A 27,976-nucleotide genomic window follows, 5' to 3' on the forward strand; every position below is an offset into this window, starting at 1 on the left:
AATGTGGAGGTGGATATGATTTGGTAGGGAAACAAACAAAACAATTACCGTCTGTTGTCTGTTTGGCATCATCTTATTGTCATACAGACACATAACTGACCATAGGACACAGATGACTAGTCAAAGGAACCTCCAGCAGAAGGAAGAGGGGAAAAATATCAAAAACTCTTCAGACTGTAGCAGTTTATTTATTTTCATGAATGCCACCCACAACTAAACCCCAAATTGTGAGTATTCAAGTTGTTGCACTCTGAAATCTTAATAGGATGTTGAGGAAGACTATTTCTCACATGAAAAGCCTAAAAAACCCCCAAACATTATTCAGGACATTTAATGACAACTAAAAGTAGCAAAACCAATATTTTCAATTCAAACAACAACAGGACGGACACACTAGGATAGGAAAGTGTTTTGCTGTTACATTAATGTTTAATTTGTAAAACACTCTTGTACATTTTATAGAATATTTGGAGAGTTCATGACTGTAAAATGTAAATTTGTAATTCAGAGTGCAAATAGTTTAAAGCCATTTTATGATAATACAGTTGGTAATACAAGACAAAGAGAAAATGTATAAAAAGGGGAATAAAACCAAAGGCTGTGTTCTTACTTTGAAATTATAAAAAGGTTCACATTAATTGCACAACTCCATTTATAAATCCTTGATCTTTAAAGAGAGAGGCAGTGATGTTTCTGTACCGATACCTTTTGTACTGTGCCACTTTATCAAACAAAAGAGGAAAAAAAAACACCCCAGAACCAAAAACAAACCTGCCTATTTTTCTTATTTCAATTCCAAAATATCAGTAATATTTTTTATGCATCAATGTATTCAATATCAATAAAAGCTGAACATTTAACTGTACAGCTTTGGGTCATTTTGGATGAATTGTGGCTACAGGAGGTTTTGGCACCAAGAGTAGTGACTACGACAGGAAATCACATGTCAAAAACCATGATTTCAGTTTTTAGAAAAGAATAGTAGTATTACATGTAAGCAGTTTATTCAGTTTGCTTTCATTATAGTGAAAACAAATTTTGAAATGCGGTGCTCAAACATCTGATTGATAACACAATCAAATGAAAATGAAATTTTGATTATTATTGATGACTGACTAATTCATCAAGAAAAATGAAAAACATTTGCTAATCACAGTCTTCAAATGTGACAGGTTTACTGTTTCTTCTTTGTCATAATAGTATAAATTAAATATCAATTGGTTCTTAAGGTTTGTTCAGAAAACAAAACCAATGACAAGACATTCCTGCTCAAAGTCTGAGGCTATTATTTCCTTTGTTTGATTTATTTGCTGGCTTATTTTACTGAAACACACCTTGATATTTCTGTCACATTTTCCCCTTCTTATGTAACATCCAGCTTAAGTTGTGCTTTTTATTGCACCTGCTATACAGTACACGCTGACCTGAGGTTCATTCTTAATAATTTGGGATTTTCAAGATAGTACAAGTAAAAGGTTACTTTCATTTAAAGAACTATATATACACATGACTCAGTAAAGTGTATCATTAAAACTACTTTTGTTACTGTTAACTTTACTAAAATGAAATCTAAATTATGATACTATTCAAATAATATAGTGATTTATATCATTGTAGTGTGTGGTACACTCTGGACAGAATAGGAAAATAGAGCCTTATAAATTGCATAAAAGGTTTACAGCACCAATTCAATATAAAAACACAAACAAAAAGACTATATTAATAGGCAACATCTTATGTAAAATAGCATTTGCAGACACAGACGCACACACACGCAAACAGAGAAATCAAACAATCATCCAAGTGTTCTTCCACATCTACCAGCTGGGGACGAACATGGAGATTTCAGGCTTTGGTGGTTAATGTGCTTAGAAGCTAAGCCAGTACTGAGGGTGGATGGGGTTCAATGGGAGAAGCTTGTGTAGTGACTTCATGTTAAAACTTCAACTTGTTTCTAATGGTTAGTGCTTCATTAAAATAACATACTCATTCGAAATTTCTAAACTAAACACAGAAAAAAAGATCATTTAAGAGCTCTGCTAATAGTTATGTGCAGGACTCCATTTTAGAGAAGCAGTTGACTGGTTCATGGGCACGAGTACAAATGTCATGACATGCAAGAGATGCTATGCATAACCAGCCAGGCGTGTTCAGGGAGGCTTGTCTGTGCGTGTGGAGACTTCAGGCTAAATGTGAATGAAATTAGACTCTGTCACACACATGTGTAGGCCAGCAGTGCCAGTGTGGATTTAGGCATGACACAGGTTCCCACTGGAGCCACAAGAGGCTGCAATGCCACAGTTTTTAAGGATGGAGTTAAAGTGGGAGGCTGTACCTCCACTGAGCTCTCTGGGAGGGAAAGGCTTCATTGTGGAGAGGATCAAGGCCAGACAGTCTGCCACGTTCTTGTTTGGGGCACAGGCCAGAGCTGGTGTGTGGCCTGCAGCAGGTCAACAGCAAAATATTTATCACTAAATCACATAAAAAGGGGGCTGCTGTTAAAATGAAATTTAAACATAAATATTCTTACTCACCTTCCTCATCTACAGCCATGACTGCTGCTCCTCTGCTCAGTAACACCTGCACTACAGTCGCCAGGCCTTTCCTCGCTGCAATATGAAGAGGCCTGCAGTAGAGACAGGTGGACAAATGCTTAGGAGGAACACAAATATCTTAAAGGTCCTTCAACACTGTTAGGCCCAAAGGCATAAAAAGTCAAATAGTAAATGTACACCCCTTACTGCCAACACTCCAACTAAAGTGAACTAAAATTGCTGCCTTGTGAAATATGGACATTATTTCCCCTTCTGTTCCTGAGTTATAGTGACATCAATGGCCAGAAAAGTAATTTTGCAAAACATTACGATAAAGACAAAATCTTGAGTTTTTGCCACAACCACAGCAGACAAAGATTCAAGCCAACTCACATTTGAAGTGCGTTGTTTGCTGCATTTATGAGTGATGAGTCGCTGATCTCTCCAAGGATCAGGAGAGCACACATCTCATGACCCTGCAGTGTAAAACACAGTCAGATAAGTGAAAACCTGCTTTAGTAATATTGCAACAATGACGTGTAATCTAATCAAATATTTTTGAATTACACATTGTGAAATTTTACCACACTACATTAAAACATTCCTGTTCTTAGGAGGCATTTCAGGGTTTAATCAGGGTTAGAAATAAATATTTTGTACAATATTACTAGCATAACACTTGTTACTATACACATGCAAAAGTTATGGTGCACAGAATGCATATAGTACATGCAGGTGTCTGTGTATGGGTGACCTTGCTGCAGGCTAAGTGAAGGGCTGTGTTATTATTGACATCCACCAGGGTCAGGTCTGGCTTCGCATTGTGCAGCAAGAACTCTGAAATTGAGAAAATAGGACATCTTTTGCTTCTATTTATTTGGTGTTTCCACATGGAGTGACTCACTTTCAGTGCAACAGAGAAAAATGTGATGTATTACAGAAAAAGAAATGGCAAAGTTCAGAACTGCATATGCTAAAAGAAGTCTTTAAGTTCTCCTGTTTCATTTAAACCACTGTGGATGATAGAGCACTTCAAGAAAGACTCTGATAATGTATTGTGGAAATATTATCTTCTGGACCTGTAAGTTGTCTTGTGTTTAAGGTTTCCAGGTGTAGAAAAGAACAACATGCCCACTTAAACTCAGCCATCAGCCCTTTCGGTCACATACCAACAGCCATGGTCTGTCCACAGTCAGCAGCAACCATCAGAGCAGAGCAGTCACAGTGATCAACAGCATCGACCTCTGCTCCCTGGGCCAGGACCAGCTGGAGCCCAGAAACATTTCCTGAATAAGCAGCTGCATGCAGCGGGGTCCTACATTTATATGACATACACATTAAATACACATTAGATGATGAAGACACAGGTACTGGCTGACAGAGGGAGTTATTGGTTTATCCAGCACTTAAAAATTAATGAAACATGTTGTGCTGTTAGGGGTTCTATACTTTTAACGATACAAAAAAATTGCGACATCTCACAGTGATCCATTGGACAAAATAGTTTTAATGACTTTATGATACCAAACAAACAATTTTTGAAATAAAATCTGTGGACATCCTTGACAAAATGCTTGTAAATGGGCAATGATGATGTTGACAGCCATTTATTTAGCAATAATACTATCATATTTTTTAATTATGTCTTAAAATCTTACACTCACTCACATATAAGACCTACATAAAAAAATTTACATCTGTGGACTGATCCATACTGGCAGTATGGCTCAGCATATGGACAGCATAACCCACCTTCCTTTGGCATCACGAGCATTAATAATATGAGGTCCAACAGTCTTCACCAGACGTTCGGCAACAACTTCATGTCCATTAACCCTGCAGAGTGAAAACAGTCAGTGCAGTTCAAAGAGACATACAAGTCTATTTCTTTGTTCTTAAGAAAGAAAAATATTAAGACCATTTGATACTCACAGGGCACAGTGCAAGGGAGTGAACAAATTTCCTTCCTGATTGCTAAAAAATTTATTTTCAAGTAAAATGTGCAAACATCCTTCATGCCCTGTGGAAAGCACAATACATATTTATGCACCAAAATGTAGAATAGGATTGTAAAGTAATTAACTCAAATTGATTAAGTTAAAATTTTTAACACACTCAGATAATGATGCCAATAAAAACCAGACATGAAAGATGATCCAGGTGCTACTCTGAAAAATCCATTCATATTTGATTGTTTATTTTTTTTGTTTTAGCTGCATCCATCTTCATATTTAGTGTGCTAAACACAGAATATATCTCCTTTTGTTGAAGTGCATTGGATGGGCATTTGTGTTGTGATGTCTCACCATGATAAGCTGCCCAGTGGGTAGGTGTGTAGCCTCTGTGGTCCAGCATGGAGTCCAGAGGATCACCTTTCATAGCAGCCTTCAGTAAACTGTGGAGTAGGTCCATGTGACCGCAGGAGGCTGCAAGGTGCAGTGGGGTCCTTCCCTGAGAGTCCCTACACAGAGCAGAAGCCCCATGTTCCAGCAGAGCAGATACACAGTCCTCACTTCCCAACATGGCCTAAAGACGGAAGAAAAATATCAGTGACACATCACAGATAGATAAATGGACATATTTCCTCATTCATATACATACAATGTGGAGCTAAAATGTGATAAAACATGCACAAACACATTAATAGACATACAGCTCTGTGTAATGCAGTGAAGCCCTTTTTGTCTGCAGCATCAGCATTTGCTCCTTTCTCCAACAGGATGTGGACACAGTCGGTGTGACTTCCCAGAGCTGCCAGCATGAGAGGTGTCCTGCACACAAAACCAGAGTTTACTGCGCTGCGTTCGTAGGTTTAACTCTCTGATTATATCTAAAACAAATAACTTTGTCTTAGGCTGTTTGTTCAAATATGAATAAATAATTGTAAAAAAAAATTAATAATTTCCTTGTACACTGTTTTACAGTAAGTAAACAGTCATCTTGTTTTGTGTTAGAATATTAGTTGCAATGATTTATATTTTGAGCACTTTGTATAAACCCTTGTTGACACATGCTTTAATGTCTTTGCCATTTTTGTTTTACCTTGTTAGCATCTAATTAGTATCCATTTTATATCCACTGCATAATAAATTATTTTAATATATATTCCACACATTCAAGAAAAGCAATTTTTAACCAAAATACACCACTTTCTTGCACAAAGCCAAGACTGGAAAATATATTCAATTTTATCACACATTATGTTGTCATATCAGGATGTGAGAAAAATATAATCCTTACTCAAACTAACAGTAGTTTTTAAAGCCTGTTGCTCAATAAATAATAACAAATCATAGTATTAAACAAGTGACTTACTGTCCCTGTGTATCTGGACTGTCAATGACATCTGCACTTTGTTCCTTGTTGACTAGTAAAAGCAGACAGTCCATTTGGCCCTCAGCAGCTACACATGGGAGAAAAGCAAAGAAGAGATAAACCAAAAAAGCATACTGTTTGGATCTTCAATTTTTTTTATTTTTAATTTTAACTTTACTGGTATATGCTTTCTAGTTAATGACATCTAAAGTTATTGTCTGCACACTAAACTGAACATATACTATGAAATTGTTATGGCCTGTTCTCTGCAGGTTCAGTCTCGACCCTGGATCCAATAAACACATACCTGCAGCATGGAGAGCCATCCACTTGTGCTTATGCTCTCTCAGTGTGTATGAGGCCTGATGTTTCAGTAGAACCTCCACACATGGGGCAAAACCTCTCCGTGCAGCCAAGTGGAGGGCTGTTCGGCCCTCAATGTCCCGGACATCAAGACTCACTAATGTCTCACACAACAACTGCAGGGCCTCGCAGTGACCATAGTAAGCCTGCAGTGGAAGCAGAACGCATACTAATAGTTGAGTCAAATATACGCACGTCTTTCATTCAAAACTGGCATTTGTCCTGGAAGATTTTGTACATAGTGATGCAAAGAGGTTTAAAATATTTTTCATACTCACAGCTAAGTGCAAAGGACTGACTGGAATATTACTTTCAACCTCTTCTAGACAGTTAAAAGAAATCTCCAGGAGCTGCAATTAAGTTGTGGGAAAGATTAAAAAAAGGTTCATATATAAATAAAATAGGTTTAATTAGCAATTGATAAGCAGTAAACTTAATGAAATTATCTATATAAAATATACCACTGACCAGCTCTAGGTGCTGTTTGTTTCCATAGGCTGCTGCATAGTGGACTGCACTGTAGCCCTTATTGTTCTTCAGAGTTGGGTTTGCCCCGTTGTCAAGCAAGTAGTCTAGACACCTGAACACAGTCAAAGCAGTGGTAAGGATCCTGCCTGAATTTTATTCTTTCCCCACAGTAAGTAAATCATTTACAACATGTCCCAGGAAAACACACCAATTTTCCAAAATATCACATCATTCTGTTAAATTTTGATATCATATAACATGGCATGTCTTGATTTAAACTTTTAAAGGTCTGATAGTAGCATAAGGGATTCTGTTCTTATCAACCAATCAATCTTTACTTCATGATCAACATTCAAAGTGACCATAAACTAAAAAAAGGCAAATATGATACGTGTCTAACAGCACATCTGATGCATAAAGTTAAAATGTATCCACTTTGATAATGAGACTCACATAGAGGCCTCTTGTTCTTTTTCTACACCATAGTCAGGATTTGAGTTTGTGTTCTCACTGCTGAAAGAAACAAGAACAATTATACAACTGATTTCAGGAAGGTTTTGTTTTGTTATGTCTCAGAGTAAAATTACTCTAATGCTGAACTGCATGTGCTCTCTCACCCACAAAAGGTGTGTGAAGCAGCAGCGTAGTGCAGAGGACTGCAGCCCATCAAATCCAATCCATTTACGTTGGCGCCGGCTCTCACCAATGAGATCGTGCAATGGCTGTTCCCGTTGGCTGCAGCATAGTGCAAAGGAGATCTGCGAGGTACAACAGGGCTCAGCTGACTTCAGGGAACACTTAAAAATAGTTAAATTCTTAGCTCTAGCTATTTGGCACTGCTTACCTCCCCAAAATATCCTTAATGTCAACGTCAGCACCATTATTTAAGAGCAAGTTGAGACAGTCGACATTTCTGTGACAAAGAGAGATAAAAAAGTTAGAAGTCAATTTAAATCTTTTACACTTTTACATCTAATGAACAGGTTGGATGCTGTGTGGACAATTCAGCCACACTATTTTTTGTCTTTTCCTGCTGCCCTAACCCTGACAAACAATACATTATAGATAGCTATAGATTTTTATAATTAAAAGTAATGCTTCACTAAGTGGAATCATACTGTTGTCAGGTCACACTATCTGACCTTTCCAATGGACCAAAAAATAAAGGTAAGAAAGGAAATTTTCCCAACACATAAAAGATATACATAAAATATTTATATTACAATATATTCATATATATAATATTTAAATATGGAAAATAACAAAAAACTGCCTATATAATAGGCATGACTTTGTATATGTATGTTTATTAAGTAAAGGTTTCTAATTGTATGCAAATTCTTGCTAACTTTATATTTATGCATGTGTGTGTGCTCATTCGGTTACCCTCCAGAGGCAGCTGCATGCAGACAGGTCCTCCCGTTGTCATCTAGGATATTTATATCAAACCCAGCTGGTGAGATTTGAGACTGCATGATGTTGTAAAACTGACCTGAATGACACAAAATAACATTTCAGTGGAAACACTTTCAGCTTTTGCAGCCATTAAAATGTGGGAGAGAATTAATCAGAGAGCAGAACTCAGTGAAACAACACAGATTCTCACCGTTGGACAGTAACTTTCGACAGCAGTCTGGAAAACCATAAAGCGCTGCCAAATGTAGTGGAAGCATCCCATGAATCCCCTGTCTTTAGAGATCATAACAAAGATGATTGCGCTTGGATGTGCTGAATTGGGCGATGAGTTATTTTCTGAACGCTTTCTCTTCATTAACAAGAATAAATTGTGATGACTAAATCAGTTTGTTTGTGTGCATGATGGAGCAGTTTACCAAATATAGCCATTCATTTATTTAGTTAGTTGATGTTAGATCGCATTTTATTCAGTGTTTGTTTATGGTAGCTCACATCTTGGGAGTGTGCAAACAGGAGGAGGAAACGTGTCCCTGGTCAGCTCACTTTCAGTGACAACGTGCACTGAAAGACAAGTGACTCATCGAAGAGGAGAAACTCACCTGGCTTTGTCAGCACCGTTTGTCAACAGAGTGCTGATTAACAACTCCTGCCCATATCTGGCAGCAACATGAAGAGGAGTGTTTCCATACATATCAGCACAGTCAATCTCCGCACCTGCGTGCAGAGGCAGAAGGAAACTTCTTTCAGATGACATAGATTTGTATTTTAAATCAGAGATGCCATTTCACTGTTTCGGAATTAGTTACAAAAATATCCACAAATATATGCTTTTTAAAACTTCTGTTACCATTTTGGATCAGAATCTGGGAGCCTGTGAAGCGTCCATGCATAGCAGCTATATGCAATGGGCTCTTTCCTTGTTTGCTCTGAGAAAGTGAGAATAACATGTTTCGTTAAAAGAATATAAATAATAAACTGTAACTTGGGCATTTCATCCTTTAACCATGATATGCCTAAGAAACAAAGAGACATAATCTTTGTTCTCTCTTTTACTTTTCATATTCACTTATTGAAAACAAGCTTTATACCTGTAGGTTGACATCAGCCCCATTATTGATTAGCAGCTCAACACATAATACCCCACTGGAGGAGGCAGCAGCCAGATGGAGTGGCGTGGTTCCGTGGTGGTTGGGCTGATTGATGTTGGCGCCACCATTCACCAGTTCTGTGGCTACAGTGTCCTGCCCTGTGTGACAGACCATGTGGAGTGCTGTGTTCCCAAATATGTTGGGTTCATCCGCCTGAAAGGAAAGAAGAGGAAAATGATAAAACGTGATTTGCAGAGTCTAGAGCTTTGTGCGCCAGTTCTGGTTTAAAAGATTTTACTTCACCTCCACCCCCAGCCTCAACAGATACTGGACAGCATCTAAATGCCCACTGGCAGCTGCAGCATGGAGCGGAGTGTAACCCCGTTTGTCTTTGCATGTCACATCAGCACTGTGAGACACCAACAGCTTCATGACATCCACATGTCCTGAAAGAAAGCTTTATATTTACTATGAGTATCTGCTTGCATTTTATTCATTACATACATATATACATTTTATTCAGTGTCAGTTTATGGTAGCTCACATCTTGGGAGTGTGCATTTAATTCCAAACAGTAGGAGGCAACACGTGACAATACTTGCTAGCCTGTAGCCTGGAGACTGAAGCACAGTTCACTTACAAGCTGATTTAATATACTGCAACAAATCAAATGGACTCAGGTAGGTTAGTTGTTCTCATAATAAGGCTCTATAGTGAGGGCATAATTTGAAGAAAGACATTTAAAAGCTCAACTAATCAAATAGTCAACCATGAACTGATGACACTACTATACTGTCACAGACGTATGAAAAAGATATATGGCTTTCATGCTGTTAGTTTCTTGAAGTCACAGATCTGGGTTTAACTTATAGACAGTTGTTTATCAGTCTTTGCTCTGACAAAAGTCGGATTTTTCATCTTTTACAGTAGATAGAACAAAAGTCTACTACCTTGAGACAGTTTTCATTTGGTTATTTCGTTTTGGGTTTTTTTTGTGAAATGACTTCCCTTATATTGTATACTAATGATAAACATTCGTTGTTGCTGAAATTCACATATGACATTGGTTTTGGAAAAGCATCACATTCATTTGAGACAGCACTTACCGAGGTGTGCAGCCCAGTGGATTGCCTGCCTTTCCTTCTTATCTTTGGCACTCACATTGGCACCTTTTCTCAGGAGCAAGCTCACCATCTGCAAGTTCACAGTGAATCTACCAACTCATCTCAGTTTACAATGATAGTCAAGTGCACAGAGGCATTTTATCTTGGCAACAGTTTGGCAAATACACAAAAATGCATTTTGTCAAAATGGTGCAACAAATAGGAAAAACCAGGAATTACTGTACAGACATCATTGACTACTTTCAAGCCTTCCTGTTTTGCAATGATAAAGGGAGAAATGGTTAAAGATAAAGTACAATCAACTTTATAGTTTACCTCTCCATGGCCACTGTGAGCTGCATGATGCAATGGGGTCCTGCCTGACTTGTCAGTAACATCCAAACTGCAAACATGAGGTATCAGAGCTTCAGCACAGCCTGTAGACCAGTTTGCAGCTGCCATGTGTAAAGGCATATGCCAGAATTTATCCCGTGAGTTGACCTCTGCTTTGTGCTTCAGTAGAAGCTCTACAGCTCTCTGAGAGAAAAACATAAAATTCATTGAAGAGGCAAATTAAATATGAAACATTATCTTCTGGCCCAGTTCCAGAAAATAAACTCTTTGAAATTCATGTTTTTAAAATAGGAACATACTTGATTTCGTGATGCAGCTGCTCGGTGTAAGGGAGTCAGCAAACCCTGGTCCTTAGCGTTGACATTTGCATCTGTATCACAGAACCAAAGTTGGTCCAGTTTTCTTTATGTGATTAATTCAAGAAGATATTTTTTTACATTTGATTTTCTATATAAACTTCTAATTTGCAGACACATATTTCACAAGAACAGGTTTTTTTTTCTTCCTACTTGAACTAATGAGGAGGTCCATAATGTGGACATCGCCCAAATAAGCAGCAGCATGAAGTGGTGTGCTCTGTCCTTGGTCCTGAGGGGAAAGAGAGTAAATAAATAACCAAGCGGGAAAGCATCCAGTCCACATACTTTAATTTTACCAGATCTTCCTGTATCCTTCCTGTCATATTGTGATTCCAATTGTTTGAGCCATCTTTAATGCTCTTCTCCCCATATGAAATATTTTAGTCAAGTTTAGATCAAATGTGCAGAAAAATAAAAAATCTGCTTTGATAATATGATACAATGACTTCCAATAATATCATGACTATTGAGTTAATGTGCGATACTCTTACCAGTGAATTGACATCTTCGTCATGGTTTAACAAAAATGTCACTTCTTCTGTGTTTTGGTTGAATATTGCCTGGACCAAGGGAGACTGAAAGAAAGGTTTGACATGAAAAACTGATGAACAACAAAACTACAGATATAATAAAATTACATTAAATCTGTGTCACCATATTTTGTCAGAAAACAGATGTAGTCATAAAAGTTATGCAGCTGCGCAACTTCATAATTCACAGGATTTTAAATAGTCAACATTACGCTAAGATGCCAATATATTTTGAGACTGAGTAACCATCTCCTCTGTAGGCATTTCCAGTAAAAATGTTTATCTAAATTGACTATTTATTTGAACTGGAAAAAATATGTTATATGCATCATTGACGTTAAGGACAAAAGCTTGTTGAAACATTGGAAATTCCCTGAAATAGTTATTGGGAATGTGAAGGATTATTTTAGTAAGAGGAAGTAACAATAATGACCAATCTAGATTTGTTTTCCACAGAATAGGGAGAAAAAAGCGTGTAGGTATGCAATATATACATTTGGCTACATTTCACTGCCGGTGTTTAAAATGGAATTTTTTATTTTATTTTTTTGCACCTAACCCAAATGACAAGATTCTGGTTCCTAAACCAAACATTGCTAATTCCTAATCCTGCAGCTAACAATCGTGCAAAGCTTTCATGCAAACTGAAACGCGAGGTCCGATGTAATATGGCAGGAATTATTGTGTGACATTAAGAAGCCTTGAAGCAAACTTTGCTCGACATGTCGTTGCAACTACTAGCCAGCTGTTTGCATAGCTCGTGGGGAGTCCTGTTAGTTATCTAACGTCAAGCTAGACAACAGCAAAACCTTTATTTACTACCTGGTCCTTGATATTTCTTAACTCCATGTCCCAGTCACTTTGGAAGATCCTACATTGAGACAGACTGAGCGTTTGACTGACTACATGTCCCTTAGCAGCAGCTAGTTAGCCTAGCGTCAGCTTAATTCGCTATCTGGGATATGTGACGTGTACGCCAGAGCTGCTAAAGTATCGCGAGAGAAGTAAAACGAACGTGACTTGGAGAGGTGGGGGGTATAAAGTTTGGGCAGCTATGTGCTTCTATTAAATCATTCTTCTTTTTGATCATAACATTGAGTTTAGATTAAAAAAAAAAACACGAAGATTTTTTTGTAAACCTGACAAAATATCACTTATGATTATCATTAATGTAACTTTTAATATATAAAGAGCAATAAGTCGTGTATGAAATCGTACAAAAACATCTTTGAAAACAGAACCTGAGGGTCAGTTCTGTAGAAATTTGAGGTACGTAGCTAGGTCGTATTTTCTGTTATTTTACACAACAACGCGGGATATACTTTATGTTACAACAATAAAAGCTCAGAATATTGATTTCTTTAAAGCTGTTTCATACAAAGTTGATAAGGCTGATAAAAGAGCCGGAGTTCCTCTGACTGACAGCCTGACAGTCTCATCCCAGGGCACAGGGTCCAGGCAAGCGACCAATCAGAACAGTCCAGACTTGAAGCACATGCGCAGTGCGTGATTAACGCACAGGTAGTACTTTCCCAGAATTTAGCTGGCTAACATGCTACTGAACTAGCTCATTGATACTTATGGTTTAAATTTTAAGTCACCTTTAATCGTAGAAATCTTGACCTGTACCAAGGTAGGGGTGTTTTCATATTCGTTGACAGAAATAACCAGATAGCTAACGTGTCATGGAAAGTCATTAGCTTGCTAGTAACTGAGCAGAGATTCTCGGTGTTGATGCAAAGGTACAAAGGTTTTTACTGTCGAAGGGATTTTAAGATGACGACCACAGCGTCTCTGGTTCAGACACATCGAACTACGATCGTCAGTGAGTCCATAGGACTCTCTATTGTTTTTAGTTGGTTGGTTGAGCTGTCCTCACTGTCCGAGTCACCGGGACGGGAGGTCAAGGGTTGTTTGTGCTGGAAATTGTGATTAGAGTGTACTAAAAATAGTCATTACTCACTCTTGGAGTTTGTAAGATTAATTAACATTATTTCAGCAGAGTAAGGTACGTTGTATCCAGTTTGATAGACTGTTTGATCACAGTGCATTCGTAAGTTATATCAGAAACATGCCAAATTGTATATGTAATACACTTTGCACTACAATCTATATCTTGTGTATCTTGTGTTCACCTGTTTGTTTTCAGCATTTATGCGAGTTGTATTATTTGCGGTTTAACTACAAGAACATAGGTCTGCACTACGATTAGCCGGTTTTATAAAGTTGTCAAATAGTCTTTTTCTTGAACAGATAGATGGCCTCAGAAGTAACTGATTCAAATTGTAAACTCACATGGAAGCTCAATGTATGTTGTGTTGAACAGACGCATGTCACTGCTGGACGTGAAGCTTTGATATTCTGTTGCTGCTCCCTGACTGAAAAGTTTTGCCAAATGTGATTTTTGAAATTAACATTAGGATCAGAAATAACTGGGCTTTGGATTTAGTTAGGAAGTAGCTACTTTTGTCTGCCATCACCATGTTTTTTTTTTTTTTTCACAGTTTCTAAATGGGGGCGTACCTTTAGAGATATTTTGTCAGTTTGGGAGTTACCATAGATGGACAGTTATGATTGTAAAGTCCTTTTTGTGCAGATGAGGCTCCATAAGCATTTACTGGGGGAAGTGAAAGAGTTGACTAATGTTCTTAATAGGTTAGAGTTAGGTTTCAGTTTATATCCACACACTTGACCAGTCCAACTTTACAGATAAACAAACAAACAAAAAAAAGATTCTAATAGTTTAACACATGAGTTTTTAATGCTCATCATCTTTGTACTGTTACTTGAATATTTTGATTCAACTGACCTAATCTATTGCTACTGTAAAACGTTATTGCGCTCTTTTTATCACCACATACCTGTGGATGCTTCAGGAATTTGACAAAATTATTGCTGACACTTCAGAAGACTGTTACACAATCTAGTACTGGAGTCCAGGTCACATTGGGGTGAATACACAATGTTCAGCATTTTAGATATAGTGCAGATAAAAGCCAACTATAAATAAGGCCAATGCATTTTTCTTGTGTTGATGCATTTGCTTTGTTGTATAAAAGTTCAACTACAATAATTTGATCAAAAACAGAAAAGGCTTAATTCACTGCAGCATAAGTGAGGTGCTGGGACAAAAGCAGTCAACTTGTAAACTAAATAAAATGTCTTCTGGAGTCTCTGTCAACAAACACATTTTCATCAGAACATGATTAGACTTGTACATGACCTGACTTATGATCATCAACATCAAAGTGAGATAGCGTCCACTTTTCACCAAGACAAATTTATTTGTTCTGGTTTGTAAGATAAGACTTGGAGGGTGTGTAGGAGAGCGTGCTGGGTGGTCTTTGGGAGATTAACAAGAGATGCATACACTTGTTGGAGTTTAAAAAGTGAGAGAAAAGTGACAGGATCAAATGTGATCCATCTAAATTACTCCCCATCAAAAAGTATCAATGGAAACTAATGCAAATTAAACTAGTGCAAATTAGATGGTTTGTTACTGATCAGGTCTTTTATGTGTTATATGTGTTTTATTTGTACACACTGGGTAATATTGAACCTCATTTTCTACGTTTTCTTTGCTCAATAACTGAGTGTGACTGCTCACAGTGGCAACACATGTCTCAGTGTCTCACAGGACTCAAATAATGTAGGTGTCCTGCAGCCAAGTTATGACTAACTGCCAGTGGCCAGATCCTGCAGTTTCATAAAGTCCACCTTACACTGAAACTTTTTCAAAGAGAAGAAAGAGTCTTTGTCTCTATAGAAAAGACCACTCATTCTTCAGTAAACCTCATGTCTTCATTCATTTGAATGTAAGTTTTTGTATTTATACTAAACACAACTCCCTTTTGTGTTGGTAAATAATTTATTACTCAAATTCTCACTTTTTGAATCAGGATAGAGCTAAAGGAGCTGTTTCTTTGATTACCCCGAACATGTCGTCTACTAGAGGAAATAGTGCTCTGATGGAAAAGCTGTTCAGTCTGCTGTCTCAGCTGGTATTTTGCCTCATATGACCACAGGGTCATGCGGTTTTAGCGCTACCTACACCCTCTGTTAAAAGCTGTATTGTTATAAGGTCCCATTGGTTTTCTTGATCAAAGTTTTTCAAGTAAAGAATAACCAGTTTTATATAGTTATGAGTCAAGTGTTAGACGAAAGATGGAAGTGGTGGAAGTGAACCTGCGAGCATTGTTGTAACAAATGGTACAAAAGTTTCTCAACCATGTAGTGACCCTTAACATACTGTTAATGTTGCTGAGTCATATTTCATGACTTGTGATTTTTAATGTTTTTGGTTTTTTTCTAAAGGAGGAAACAAGAACAAAATGTGCACACTCATGTCTTATGTGGTTGTCCCTTATTTTTGTGTGGAAAGAAAAAAGCTGGAGTTCATTAGTTTGGCAGCTTAGATGTTTTTGAGACCACACCATCACTGTTGTAGCTTCATAATTACTGTTTTACCCTCAACAGTCATGTTCATTCAGGTTATGTAATTGCTATTGTCTTTTTGCAGGGAGGCTTATATCCATCCCTCAAATATCCCAGGGATCCTGCAGCTTGCTTCGATGAAGGCTGTGGAAGACGAGGACATCCTTGAAGGTAACTGCGTGAGATAACAGCTACATGACCACTGCCTTATAAACACACCCTGCTGTGTTCTCCAACATCAAACCCTTGGACCTTTGGTTAAAAGGCTGCAGTATGCATTCAAAGTCAGTGTGCATATTGGCAGAAGTGGTTAAAACAATATTTAAATTCGGAACATTTTACAGCACAACACCTTTTTAGGATTTGAAAATTCATTTTCCATACAAAAAATACAAAAGAGAAAATATTGTTTTCATAAATGTGTTTCCTCAATGGATTTATTTGGTTCAATGTTTTTTACTGTAGTTATTTTAAGAGTCGTAATGCTGTTTATTCTCATTGTTACTTTTCTGAACTTTACTGCTGCTTCGATATTCTGTGATTTCTTGAAAGGTAAGGTGCAGATCAGGCTGCATGTTATGTGGCCCTGGGGTTTTGTTGACCATCTCGCCTGAGAACTTTGGCCTGTGCCTTTACTTCTCTTTTTTGCTGGGTTACTTTTAGAATCACATCATCAGGATGTCGTTGTGACATCAAAAAAAAAAAACAAACAAACACAGAGTCATATAAAAGTAGAGACATTGTGAGGGAACAGTGGACTTTGTGACCAGCAGTGAGTTGGAGATGAAGGAAGGAGAGAATGAAAAGTCCGGACTCAGTGAGTAGTATCAGATTTATGCAGGTATAATGAAAGGAATCATATTATGTATTTGCCATGAATGTTAAATAGTTATTATAGCTCATAGAAACTCTTTTAGGTCAGGTTGTAATTGTTTATAGTCAATGTTGTTTTTAATGCAATCCCTCCATTGAGTTGTCTGACATTGGACTCAAGTTTTAGTAGTAGTAATGTCCCCTGTCTTACTATTGACACACTGCAGACATATCATTTAAATTTTCTCTAAATTAATTCTTTCTCGAAATCACTCATGCATCAGTATTCAATTGATTTTTAGCTCATTAATGCTGAGATTTTTACAAGATTAATCTCTAAATGTGTGCACTTCCTTTAATGAACCCTTTGAATCGCAGAACAGCCTTCAGTTTTATCACACTTTTCAAAGGAAGAAGTGAAAGCCGGACATGTTTGGATTTGGTTTATCCGGCTTTATAGAGCAGTTAGTATATTTCTGCCTAAACTTAAATTTAAATAGGCTCTAACTGGAGGCTCTTGTTTTAAAAAATAAAAACAGAAAAAAGAAGATTGACTGTAAATACTTGAGTGTAGCTAGTGAGTACAACTGGATTCTGTTTCATTTTGAATGCCAGTGTTGTTGTAAATGTTCAGTCTCTGTCCACATTTCATCTCTACATATTATTCTTTATTACTGAGATGAAATCTGTGTTTTATAAATAGAACAAGGTTGCAACTAGTTTGCAACTAGTTTCCTCTCCTCATCAAATATTCAGGTGTCGTATTTCAAATAACTACACAAATAATGTTCTGTGGGCAATTGCAAGTCCTGGATTTTCTGTTGTGGTTCCTACAAAAATAAATGCAGTTCTATTTTAGAACCTACTAACCTGTTTTTCTTTTTCTGTGTTTTTGTTAGAGGACTCCCCACAGGAGAATGGAGTCCAGACAAACCAGTACCACACCATCTCTCCTCCTCTCTCACCTGATATCCAGGAAGAACCCTTCTCCACGTATTTTGAAGACAAGGTGCAAGTTCCCAAAGCTGTCAACCAGGTACCGATGAACTGTTCACTATACTATAATTGGACATGGTAGTATTATTGAAATTATAACAGTGGACAAAAAATGTTGTTGTCTTTCTTTTCTAGACTTTCAGCTTCCGCAAACTCTGGGCCTTCACTGGACCAGGGTTTTTGATGAGCATTGCTTACCTGGATCCAGGGAACATCGAGTCTGACCTGCAGTCTGGAGCTAAAGCTGGCTTTAAGGTGACAAGTAAAAATGTGACTGCTACCAGTCTCTGAAAAGGCTAATCCTAAATGTTGAGTTCATCATGTCATAGATTTTTTTTTTTAATATATATATATTCTGGCAGCTGGTATTTAATCTGCCTAAATACGACTCATCCTGTCTTTCTTCTTCAGCTCCTATGGGTGCTCCTCTTTTCCACCATCATTGGGCTGCTGTTGCAGAGATTAGCTGCACGTCTTGGGGTCGTCACAGGGATGCACCTTGCTGAAGTCTGCAACCGCCAGTATCCCACAGTGAGCATTCCTGACTCCTATTACACATTTAACTTCTTCTCTTTTGTTGGGCATTATTTATTTTATTTTAGATTTTTTGTGGGGGTGGGTCAGGAGGGCATTATATTCATAAATGATTTTCATTTCACATTCCTTATAGATACTGCCATCTAAATCCAGTTCATAAAATCTCTAATAATCATTTTGTTCAGGTTCCTCGGATCATCCTTTGGCTGATGGTTGAGTTGGCTATCATTGGTTCAGACATGCAGGAAGTCATCGGCTGTGCCATAGCTCTCAATCTCCTTTCTGTGGGGAGGTAATATTTTTAATACATGTACAAGGAAATTGCAAAAGAAAAATTGTCTAATGTCTTTGGTACTGACTGTTTCTCCTCTAGGATCCCACTGTGGGGTGGAGTCCTCATCACCATCACTGACACATTTGTCTTTCTCTTTCTAGACAAATATGGTATAGGATTTTCTTTTATAGCAATATAATCACAAGCTACTAGTTGCTCAGCTGTGTTGATACTATTTCTATCTCTTGGTAGGCCTGAGGAAACTTGAAGCTTTTTTTGGCTTTCTCATCACTGTAATGGCTATTAGCTTTGGTTACGAGGTAAAAATCCCTTGTGTTTGAAATATATTTTTTGGTTTTGCAGAAATATTCACAACACCCTTACATGTCTGATTTGCTGTCTATTGTCTTTAGTATGTGCTGGTAAAGCCAAACCAAGGGGAGCTTCTGAAGGGGATGTTTGTACCCTACTGTGCTGACTGTGGACCTGTGCAACTGGAGCAGGCCGTGGGAATCGTAGGCGCTGTGATCATGCCCCACAACATCTATCTGCACTCTGCACTGGTTAAGGTTAGAAACCTACTTGCTGTCACCTACAAATTAACTTAGCACTGAAGAAACTAGAGAAGATTAATGTATTGAGTGTTTTTTCCCTTACTTCTTCTTCATCCAGTCTCGAGAAGTTGATCGAAGAAATAAGAGGGAAGTAAAAGAAGCCAACAAGTACTTCTTCATCGAGTCAACTATTGCTCTCTTCGTCTCTTTTCTCATCAATGTCTTTGTGGTGGCAGTTTTTGCTCAGGCTTTCTACAATAAGACCAATCTGGATGTGGTGGGTACACTGAAATCTGTTAGTCTCTACTAAGTATGGTTGAAGCCTTGGTCATTTTAAAATAGAGTTAAATTATTGTTTTGTGTACAGATAATGCACAGTACATGTTAGCTTGTTGCTTATTATATGTCTTTTGTCCTGGTTCTAGAATCTAATGTGCAATACAACTGGCAGTCCTCACCAAGATCTCTTCCCTCCAGACAATAGCACACTGGAGGTGGACATCTACAAAGGGGTACGTCAGGGTATCATCACGTCAGCAAAAGATCCTCAGTGGGATTTAAAGATGAGAAATACAGTGTGCATTATCTGCTTCAGGGGCAGGACACAAACTGTTTGTATAGCTCACATAAATAATACTCAGAAGAAATAAAATCACAAGAAGAAGCAGCATCAGAAATTCTCTCACTCTTAGACAAGAACATGGTTATTCATTGGTAGTTGTAGAGCAACAAAGTTGAGCAAGTTAAAGCAGTTTGATCAGCTGTAAGTGATCGATTGGTAAATCCAGCGTAGGCGACTCAGTGTGTAAGGGCAGCAACTTAATTGAATTCATCCAACCATCCTGAATGTCTTATTCCTTCCACTTCTTTGTTAATTATCTTCTCATCTGTTGATTATCATTTTTGGTTCATGTATCTGGTCAGGGAGTGGTGCTGGGCTGTTTCTTTGGGCCTGCTGCTCTCTACATCTGGGCCATAGGGATCCTGGCAGCAGGACAGAGCTCCACTATGACGGGCACTTACTCTGGGCAATTTGTCATGGAGGTAAAGATACCTGTTGGAGCTGTAGCTTTATTGCCTTTCATCTTTTAATCAAGGCAAGCTGCATCAGATGAAAATGGGTAATAAAGCAAAGATGTTTCTTATTGTGTATGCTTATCCTGTGTGGTTCTCTGCCAAGGGTTTCCTGAACCTACGGTGGTCTCGTTTCGCACGTGTGCTGCTGACCCGCTCCATTGCCATCACACCTACTCTGCTGGTAGCCATTTTTCAGGATGTTGAGCATCTGACTGGCATGAATGATTTCCTGAATGTGCTTCAAAGCATGCAGGTGATGTCCAGTTATCTGTAAAGCTCTTAGAATTACTTTTGTATAAGAATTGTTAGACATTAGCCTTCTCTTCTACAACAAAGAGCCCAATTTTTGACACTTTCTCTCTTGTTTCTCTGCATAATCCTGAAATATATGAAGTGCAACTTTTCTTTCTATCCAACAGCTTCCATTTGCTTTGATCCCAATTCTGACCTTCACCAGTCTGACATCCATTATGAACGACTTTGCAAATGGATTGTGAGTAAAATATATTTTTATCTCAATTCATTTTCTCTCTTCATACTGCATTTCTCATTTGAATGCCTGGAGCTATATGTGCCACATTATGTTGTCCTCTGACAGACAAAAGTTTCACGGCTTTCTGTAAATTATTCTGCCAGCAGTATATCTGAAGAAACAAAATATTTAACACAAGAAAAACAGTTGTTTTTTTGTGTCAAACTGAAAGATGATTGGCAGTGTTGAGACTCAAGTCCACCATCAGACATTCTGTTGTTCTTTTTCACAAAATGAAGCTAATGGAGACTGACTCCTTTTAGGACCAGGTGCTCTCACAACAAATCCAGATGAATTTGTTGTGGTTGAGATCTGGCTTTAGTTATTCATTGTCGAATCAAATGAACCTGTCTGCTCAGGGTCACCTGACACACTGTTCCAGAGAGGTCTGTTATTTAACCAAGAACTTTACAGATAGTGCCAGATCATTTATTTGAACACTTTTTATGGAAAACAATCCAAGGCAGCTGCTTTGGTTACAGGCAGTTATATCAAACAAACCGGGTATATAGTCACATGTTCAACAGGATCGGCTGTTATGCAAGCCATAACATAACATTTTATTTTCAGGATTTTGTTCATTTGAGAAAAAACATTATTTCTCAATGGTCAAACAAACTGACTGGCTGACTGATTTTCTTGTTTGTTTTTTTTTTAAGGGTGTGGAAAATTTCCGGAGGCCTAGTCATCCTGTTGGTTTGTGCAATCAACATGTACTTTGTGGTGGTTTATGTGACGTCACTGAACAGTGTGCTGCTCTACGTCCTCGCTTCTCTCCTCTCCATAGCCTATCTGTGCTTTGTAGGATACTTGGTTAGTGACATCCACTTCTCATACTTACCATTTACTCATGTCACCTTTTGGCTTTTGAATTTTACGTTATCATATTTAATGCAGACATTGTTTCCATGACAAAGTATAAACTTATCTACATATCTATACCACTATGTCTAAACCTTCACGGTTACATTTCTAATAGTGGAAGGGCATGGTACACACTGAGTGTGTGAGCACAAGCAAAAAGCACAACATCACAATCAAACTGAGTACCTATGCCTATCGCTCATCAACATACTCTATTTAAACTATGAACAAGGATCAAACATGACAGGTGTGCAAATGTACTGTGCTTCAGAGTTAGTGTTTCACTATTAATTAAGTGAAACGATAACCCCCATTTATAAAAGTGGGCTCAAATCCTGTTGTGTCTTGAACTCTCACTCTCTTTTCTGGTCGTCTGCAGGCATGGCACTGTCTGATTGCCTTGGGAGTTTCCTGCTTGGACTGTGGCAGCAGGGTAAGAAAGCAACCTGCTGTGTTGATAGAAGAACAGTCAGAGTACAACTCCTAGAGCCAAACAAGACAGTAACCACCAGCATTCCTTTCCTTTTGAAGACAACCAGGACTTGTCAAGATCAAATAGGATCTTGAAAGCGCATTTTCTGCTGATGTCATGTGTTTATTTTGTGCAGGGGTTAGGTAACAGAACTGGGTGCTTTTTAGGTAAACAATCAAACATAATAATACTACACCAGCACAGCATATTAAATGCCGGTTGTTGATTGTTAAGTTGACCTCTAAGGATTTAGATATACATCATTTGACAGTTATAATCCTCAAATGCAAAATTATTTAACTTGGTTTAAAAATTGACATTTATCTGTATTATCTGATTTTTTTTTTTCTTTATAAAATGTAATGTAGACTTAAAGAATAGGTGCTCAGCTCATGTTTCAAGTAATTTTTGTTTGTAATGGGAGGACAGGGTTGTCACAAAAGTTCAATTGACTTGAGCAAAGAAAGACGTAGAGCTTTCTGCTATTACAATAACAGCCACAGTGTTTGGTGGACACACTTATTTGACTGTGGGAGGATCAGATCAGAAAGATATGATAAACACAAAAACATCTAAAAATAGATTCTGTGTTGGCTGTTAACATTATAGTGTTATGAGTGGTAAAGCCCAATACCATATCATGGATGGTAAGGCCATTTTGTTTCTACACTTATTGAACTTCTTGAACTTAACTTTCTTCCACCACAGGTTTTAATATTTCTCAATTAATACTTATGTTCTCTTTGGTATTCATAAGCGCACATGCTAGTAACTGTTTCTGTGTCATTCCGTCTCACCTTGTGAACCAGACAGTGTCCTGGTGGTAGTGGATGAGAAGCAATTTCCACTGAGTCTACCTCAATAGCCTCTACTCATCATCTCTCAGCATCTTTACAGCAATTTCTTAAATTAGAAAACATAAATGGAGTATGATATGTGGGAGGTTTTCTTCACAGTGTTCTGTCTACTGAAAATCTCCAAATGATATCCAGCCCTGAATATTTGAAGGAACCTTTTGGTTGCAAGGTTTGTTAATTAGGTGCTCCCTGTCTAATATGAAGTGTGTTTGTGTGTGTGTGTGTGTGTGTGCGCGCGCAGTTCACGAAATTCTGTAAGGCCAGAAACGTGCCTCTGTGTTCAATAGCATTATTTATCACCATCTGATGTGTTTACTACGAGGGTTCCTTTTTTTGTTTTGGGGTTGTTCTTTTTTTGTTTGTTTTTGTTTTTTCCTTCTCCATTGGCTCTGACTATTATCCATTCACTGTAGTCACATGTTGTCAAGAAAAAAATTGGGACTTTGTATCTTGCGTGTTCTCCAGCATCAACAGTGTTACTTTACATTTATAGTTATGACTGATTAATCTGTCTCTCTCTCTCAGTCTGCTGCCAACCAGACTTGTGGGTCATATAATAGTGGTTAAAACTGCACGTAATTTTGATATTTGCTAGACTGTTTTCAGTAGCTTATTAATGAGACTAAAGTCATACCTGTTCTGTCTTCACACAGTCTGCTGTCAGTCCAACGTGGTTAAACAGGTTTGCAGCCGCACTGGAAATAATGTTTCCTGTTTCCATAACTAATGTATCCAAATATAGAGGAAAGCCAGGGATGTAGTTATCAGAAATAACTTTCACTTAAAAACATTGAATGACGTGTTTGGACAGTTTAACATGGACCTAATACTTTGAGTATCCACATGCTGTCGACTTTTTATATTATTATTATTATTATTATTTTATTTTTATTATTTTTTTTTTTTAGGGGAAAAAAAAACAACTGAAAACTAATTTCATTACTTTAAAATAATATGGTATATGTTGTACTTAAACACCTAAAAGAGCAATATCAAAGTAAGAGCAATGAACTATGGAGCATACAGTTTATTAAGTAACAAGATAAATATAAATAAATGAATAATAATTCCAATCTAATGCAATTACAGTTAATGAAGCCCAGCTGGCTGAGTGTTATAGTAGTTGTCTTGGTAAAATTTCACTTTAGTGTGGCGGACCAGGTACAATCGAAGGTCTCTTGTCTGAGGCTTTCATAAAGTTTCTCAAAGGTACTTATAGGGGTGCTTAAACTTAGTATCTTCAGGCTGTTGTAGTTTGATAAATCTATACAGTGTCATATGAATAGCTTTCAGATAAAAAATAAAATTAGTGGAATATGGTCACATTGTTACAGAGAAAACATTAGTATTTTACTGAACACTGAAATTACACATGACTAGACTGTATCCTCACTTATTTCTGCTCCTTGGCAGTGAATGAAGAAGCATTTGCCTTTTTATTACCAAACTGAAAACTCCATGTGTCCAAAATAAATGGGAAATATGGATACATGGATATTTGTTGGCGTCTTCTGTCTGATTTTGAGTGTTTGATGAAGGTATCATCAATGTGCTTTTAGTTCTATCAGTAATGAGGAAAAAATTGCATTTGATTGTGGTTTTCTCATTAGAATTTTAAGAAATACTAGCAAATGACTCTTGATTTATATTATTTTCTTGAGAAGAGGTTAATGTGCTGAATAACGTACTAAACCTGTTACTTGCTGTACAACCTGCTAGGTTAAGTGCAATAGACACCCTGGACAGGTTGGCAGTCCATCAGCAACCCTGAATTGACCCGACAATAAAAGATTATTTCAATCAATTGTAACAGGTTTACAAAGTACTGCTTAAAAGATCAAATTTTATACCCCACCCCCAGTGTTATATTCCTGCCTTCATTTAATCAGGAGAGTTGGTAGACCACAGCTTTGTATGTAGTGCAAATGCTCTTTTTCAGGATTAAATGAGGGAAGTTGAATTTGGAAAGTGGCTTTTTTATCCAAGGTGAGCACTCTTCATTGATCTACAGTGATGAAAAATCAAATTCAAATCTGAAGTGATTGGACCTTATTTACCTCTGATCAGAACTACAGTGATGATTATGTTTTTCCCTTTATTAATATGTGTCAAACAGTAAACCACTAACACCCTTATTCTCTGAAATGAATACATAAAAAAAATGCTAAATGTGGAGTTGGTTTAAAATGAGCTTCAGGAGTGCAGATTACTTCACATATTATGGGCAGCACAATGTTTGTCCAGGTAGTTGTGTTTGTGTTGGGTGGGGGGTGGGGGTGGTGTTGTTTGTTTGTTTTTTTTGTTGTTGTTGTTGTAATTGTATAATTCAAGTTGTCCTCTTGAATGATAAGACAATGCCATGGTGATTTGTGTAATTAACAGCTTCATACCACAGTCTCCACATTGGCAATGAACCCATCTCTTCTCTCTCTTTTAGATGCAGATGGGATTGGGATTTTCACATCACACAGACATTTACTTACTCAATGACATGGAAACAGACACTGTGGTCGAGAGACAGGACAACGCGTTGAGTGGATATTGAACTGTGGTGAGGAAGGACACTGACATTGGAGACCTCTGAAATTCGGTCAGTGCCAGTTTGTCTTGACCTCTTGGTGCCTAACACACTTTTAAGTGTCCTTGTCCCACATCCACAGATGTCTCATTTGTTCACTTTAGCAATTAATGTGTTTGCATCGCAAACATTTCAGCAACTTCAGCTGTGGGCCTGTTGATAAATAATGGTTAAATATCTGGCCTACAAAATAAGATATATCTAAACAAACAAACAAACAAAAAAAATCTAATTCACTACAGTGATATTGATATGTTTGTGAGCCCACAACTTTAGACAGCCAGACAAATGTTCAGACACCATTGGCTGTCTTAAGCCAACGTTGTGCTGGAATGCTGCAGATATCAACCATACTGCGCATTAGATGTATCTGTGTTTTGCTTTTTACTTCTTTCTGGTTCACCTGACATGACATGATTTTCCTAATGGGACTAACCTTCCCAGAGAGCAACTGAAAGACTCCAGAAATACCAAAGCTACAGCATATTGAACAGTTTTGTCTTTAGTGGGAAGGAAACCAAGCAGCAGCCCTTTATTCTAATTTCTATTCATGCAAGATCTTAAATTAATGTAGATGTTAATATTAGACGAATAATGGTTATCTTAGGTTTGAATAATATATTGAAATTGAAGATAACATTTTCAGAATATACATGGTATTTATATGTGATTAGTCACATAGCGTGCTGTGCTTTTATTGTAATCTAAGAGAATGACAGTTTTATGTCACTCTCTGTGTTACAGTTATGCAAAATATTTTTCTTGCAGAGATGTATACCTTTGTATTCTTTTGCCTTTGAAACTGATCATAGAAATCTAGGTTTAGTGTCATTGAAAAATCAAATAATTTTAAATTAAAGTTACTATAGGGAGGATAAAACAATTTATTTCTTTGTTGTCAGTGTCTAAAAAGAAATGCCACATGATGATACATTCCTGTTCAATGAGTTGGTTTGTTGAGGGGTATACAGTATTATAACTTTTGTTTTTGGGGTGTTTTTTTTTTCTATTTCGCTAAGTTTAGGCCAGTTTGTTTTAAAATTTGTTAGTTGAATTGGTTTAATTTGTTTCAGCATTCTGTGGCATTAAAGCAGCACTTGGCCTTCTTCTTTTTTTTTTATTTTTTTTTATTTTGACAAAGCCAAATTTGTGCAGAGGTATGGTGAGTGCAAAAGTGCATTCTGTCACATCAAGGTACAGAATTAAATTTCTGAAGAGAATATGGAAGAAAAAGTTGGTACTGTAGTACACACAGGCGAGGAAAAAATATGAAGTGATCCAAAGTGTTGGACCATAAGTAGAAACGAATGACATGCACATTGAATCTCAGGGCTCCTGGATTCACAGGAGTTTATCATCCAAAACATGAGTAAGTTGGGTTGAAATCTGTGAGACAAATGTGAGCCAGGTGCCGATACGCCAAATGCCTGTTGTTACACTTTGATACATGCATATCATCCTGTGCACTTAGCATGATTAGTGAAGCTGTTTGGAATAACAGTGTTACAGAAATTAAAAAGAGTAAAAACAGGACAGAGTGGTCACTAGACCGTCAGAGAAAAAAATGGCTGGACCCACCGTGAAACAGCTCAGATAATGTTGGACTGAGCTGTTTAATACATCTCTAAAAACCTTCTACCTTTTCATTATAATGGACTGAACACGTCTCCTGATTACTGTACAGATGACCACAGTGCCTCCTGCCTAACTACTGTGCCTCATTTAGCTAACCTATTCAGTCAAAAAAAAGTACAAAATACGACAAAAAATTCTAATCCTTCAATATGGAAAAGCACAATCGTAGTTTGTTCAAGATAATCTATTGAGAACAATTTTAAGGATATTAGTATTTAAGGCATGTTGTGTACTGACACATTGGCAGTAGTATTAGCAGTAATGCAAACTCCTCAAAGGTGAATAAATATACGAAGTTGTGTAGATTTGTCTACTATGGGATTTTATTTTATTTTTTAAGACTAAATTTTATTTAAATTATTTTTCTCTTAGCCAATGAGTTCTTTGCCACCATGCTTTATGCAAAATCTACATTCATTCCAGTAGAAATATCCTATTGAATTACAACTTTCCCACAAATGTATTTCTCACACTGTTGCTACTGAAATGACCTGTTGCCAAGCAAAAAATTTGTATTTGTCCAGAAGAACTTTTATTTGTAATTTCACTCCTGCAAAAAAAACATGTTTTTGTTAAAAGAGAAGAAAAAAAGAAAAAAAAGTACCAGCACTTATTGACCAAAAAAATGGGCCTCAGTCATGTATTTAATTATTTACTGTGTCATCTATCCCATCTTAAAGTATTATGAAGAATATTATCTGAATTTAAGAATAGGTTTGGATTGTTAGAGAAAGCATTTTATGTTTTTGTCGCAAAAGGTTCCATGGTTCCATGTTGTGAGTCTAATTTGAATAAAATGTACTGTGTTATTATTAAAGCGTGA

The 27,976-nt window shown here is 37.3% G+C and overlaps 2 protein-coding genes across 6 annotated transcripts; one reads left to right on the forward strand and one right to left on the reverse strand.

Moving 5' to 3' along the window:
- Positions 1-172: 172 nt before the first annotated feature.
- On the reverse strand, positions 173-12,488 carry ankrd52b (ankyrin repeat domain 52b). 2 transcript variants are annotated; one of them, XM_029501807.1, is made up of 28 exons: positions 12,353-12,488; positions 11,492-11,575; positions 11,151-11,229; positions 10,941-11,011; positions 10,624-10,824; positions 10,291-10,378; positions 9,488-9,630; positions 9,185-9,397; positions 8,944-9,022; positions 8,696-8,810; positions 8,287-8,369; positions 8,067-8,172; positions 7,525-7,593; positions 7,298-7,438; positions 7,134-7,190; positions 6,681-6,792; positions 6,491-6,562; positions 6,157-6,358; positions 5,850-5,937; positions 5,188-5,305; positions 4,841-5,060; positions 4,467-4,554; positions 4,287-4,370; positions 3,704-3,849; positions 3,289-3,371; positions 2,928-3,010; positions 2,535-2,626; positions 173-2,440 (listed from the first exon to the last, which is right to left on the reverse strand). In XM_029501807.1, exons 1-28 carry the CDS (start codon positions 12,377-12,379, stop codon positions 2,250-2,252), a joined length of 3,135 nt encoding a protein of 1,044 aa, XP_029357667.1. In that variant the 5' UTR covers positions 12,380-12,488; the 3' UTR covers positions 173-2,249. The 2 variants fall into 2 exon arrangements, with proteins under 2 accessions (XP_029357667.1, XP_029357665.1); XM_029501805.1 differs by having other exon boundaries at positions 7,134-7,193.
- Positions 12,489-13,048: 560 nt separating this feature from the next.
- Positions 13,049-27,976, forward strand: LOC115043401 (natural resistance-associated macrophage protein 2-like). Of its 4 annotated transcripts, XM_029501827.1 has the most exons (17): positions 13,049-13,163; positions 16,050-16,135; positions 17,677-17,813; positions 17,909-18,028; positions 18,185-18,304; positions 18,496-18,602; positions 18,684-18,754; positions 18,837-18,904; positions 18,998-19,153; positions 19,257-19,415; positions 19,564-19,650; positions 20,063-20,182; positions 20,319-20,468; positions 20,635-20,708; positions 21,407-21,560; positions 21,991-22,044; positions 25,378-27,976. In XM_029501827.1, exons 2-17 carry the CDS (start codon positions 16,102-16,104, stop codon positions 25,483-25,485), a joined length of 1,719 nt encoding a protein of 572 aa, XP_029357687.1. In that variant the 5' UTR covers positions 13,049-13,163; positions 16,050-16,101; the 3' UTR covers positions 25,486-27,976. The 4 variants fall into 4 exon arrangements, with proteins under 4 accessions (XP_029357687.1, XP_029357688.1, XP_029357690.1 ...); XM_029501828.1 differs by lacking the exons at positions 13,049-13,163; positions 16,050-16,135 and adding an exon at positions 16,737-16,781; XM_029501830.1 differs by lacking the exons at positions 13,049-13,163; positions 16,050-16,135 and adding an exon at positions 16,737-16,781 and having other exon boundaries at positions 25,384-27,976.

This window comes from Echeneis naucrates, chromosome 5 (assembly GCF_900963305.1).
Source record: "Echeneis naucrates chromosome 5, fEcheNa1.1, whole genome shotgun sequence".
Classification (NCBI taxonomy): domain Eukaryota; kingdom Metazoa; phylum Chordata; class Actinopteri; order Carangiformes; family Echeneidae; genus Echeneis; species Echeneis naucrates.

Coding starts and splice junctions, on each gene's coding strand:
- ankrd52b (XM_029501805.1), bottom strand. CDS start 12,379: ATGGAGTTAAGAAATATCAAGGACCAG. Junction 10,379..10,623: donor CTCACAGTGGCCATGGAGAG/GTAAACTATAAA, acceptor GTGAACTTGCAG/ATGGTGAGCTTGCTCCTGAG. Junction 8,370..8,695: donor AACGGTGCTGACAAAGCCAG/GTGAGTTTCTCC, acceptor TGATCTCTAAAG/ACAGGGGATTCATGGGATGC.
- LOC115043401 (XM_029501827.1), top strand. CDS start 16,102: ATGAAGGCTGTGGAAGACGAGGACATCCTTGAAG. Junction 18,755..18,836: donor TCTCTTTCTAGACAAATATG/GTATAGGATTTT, acceptor ATCTCTTGGTAG/GCCTGAGGAAACTTGAAGCT. Junction 20,469..20,634: donor ATGTGCTTCAAAGCATGCAG/GTGATGTCCAGT, acceptor TCTATCCAACAG/CTTCCATTTGCTTTGATCCC.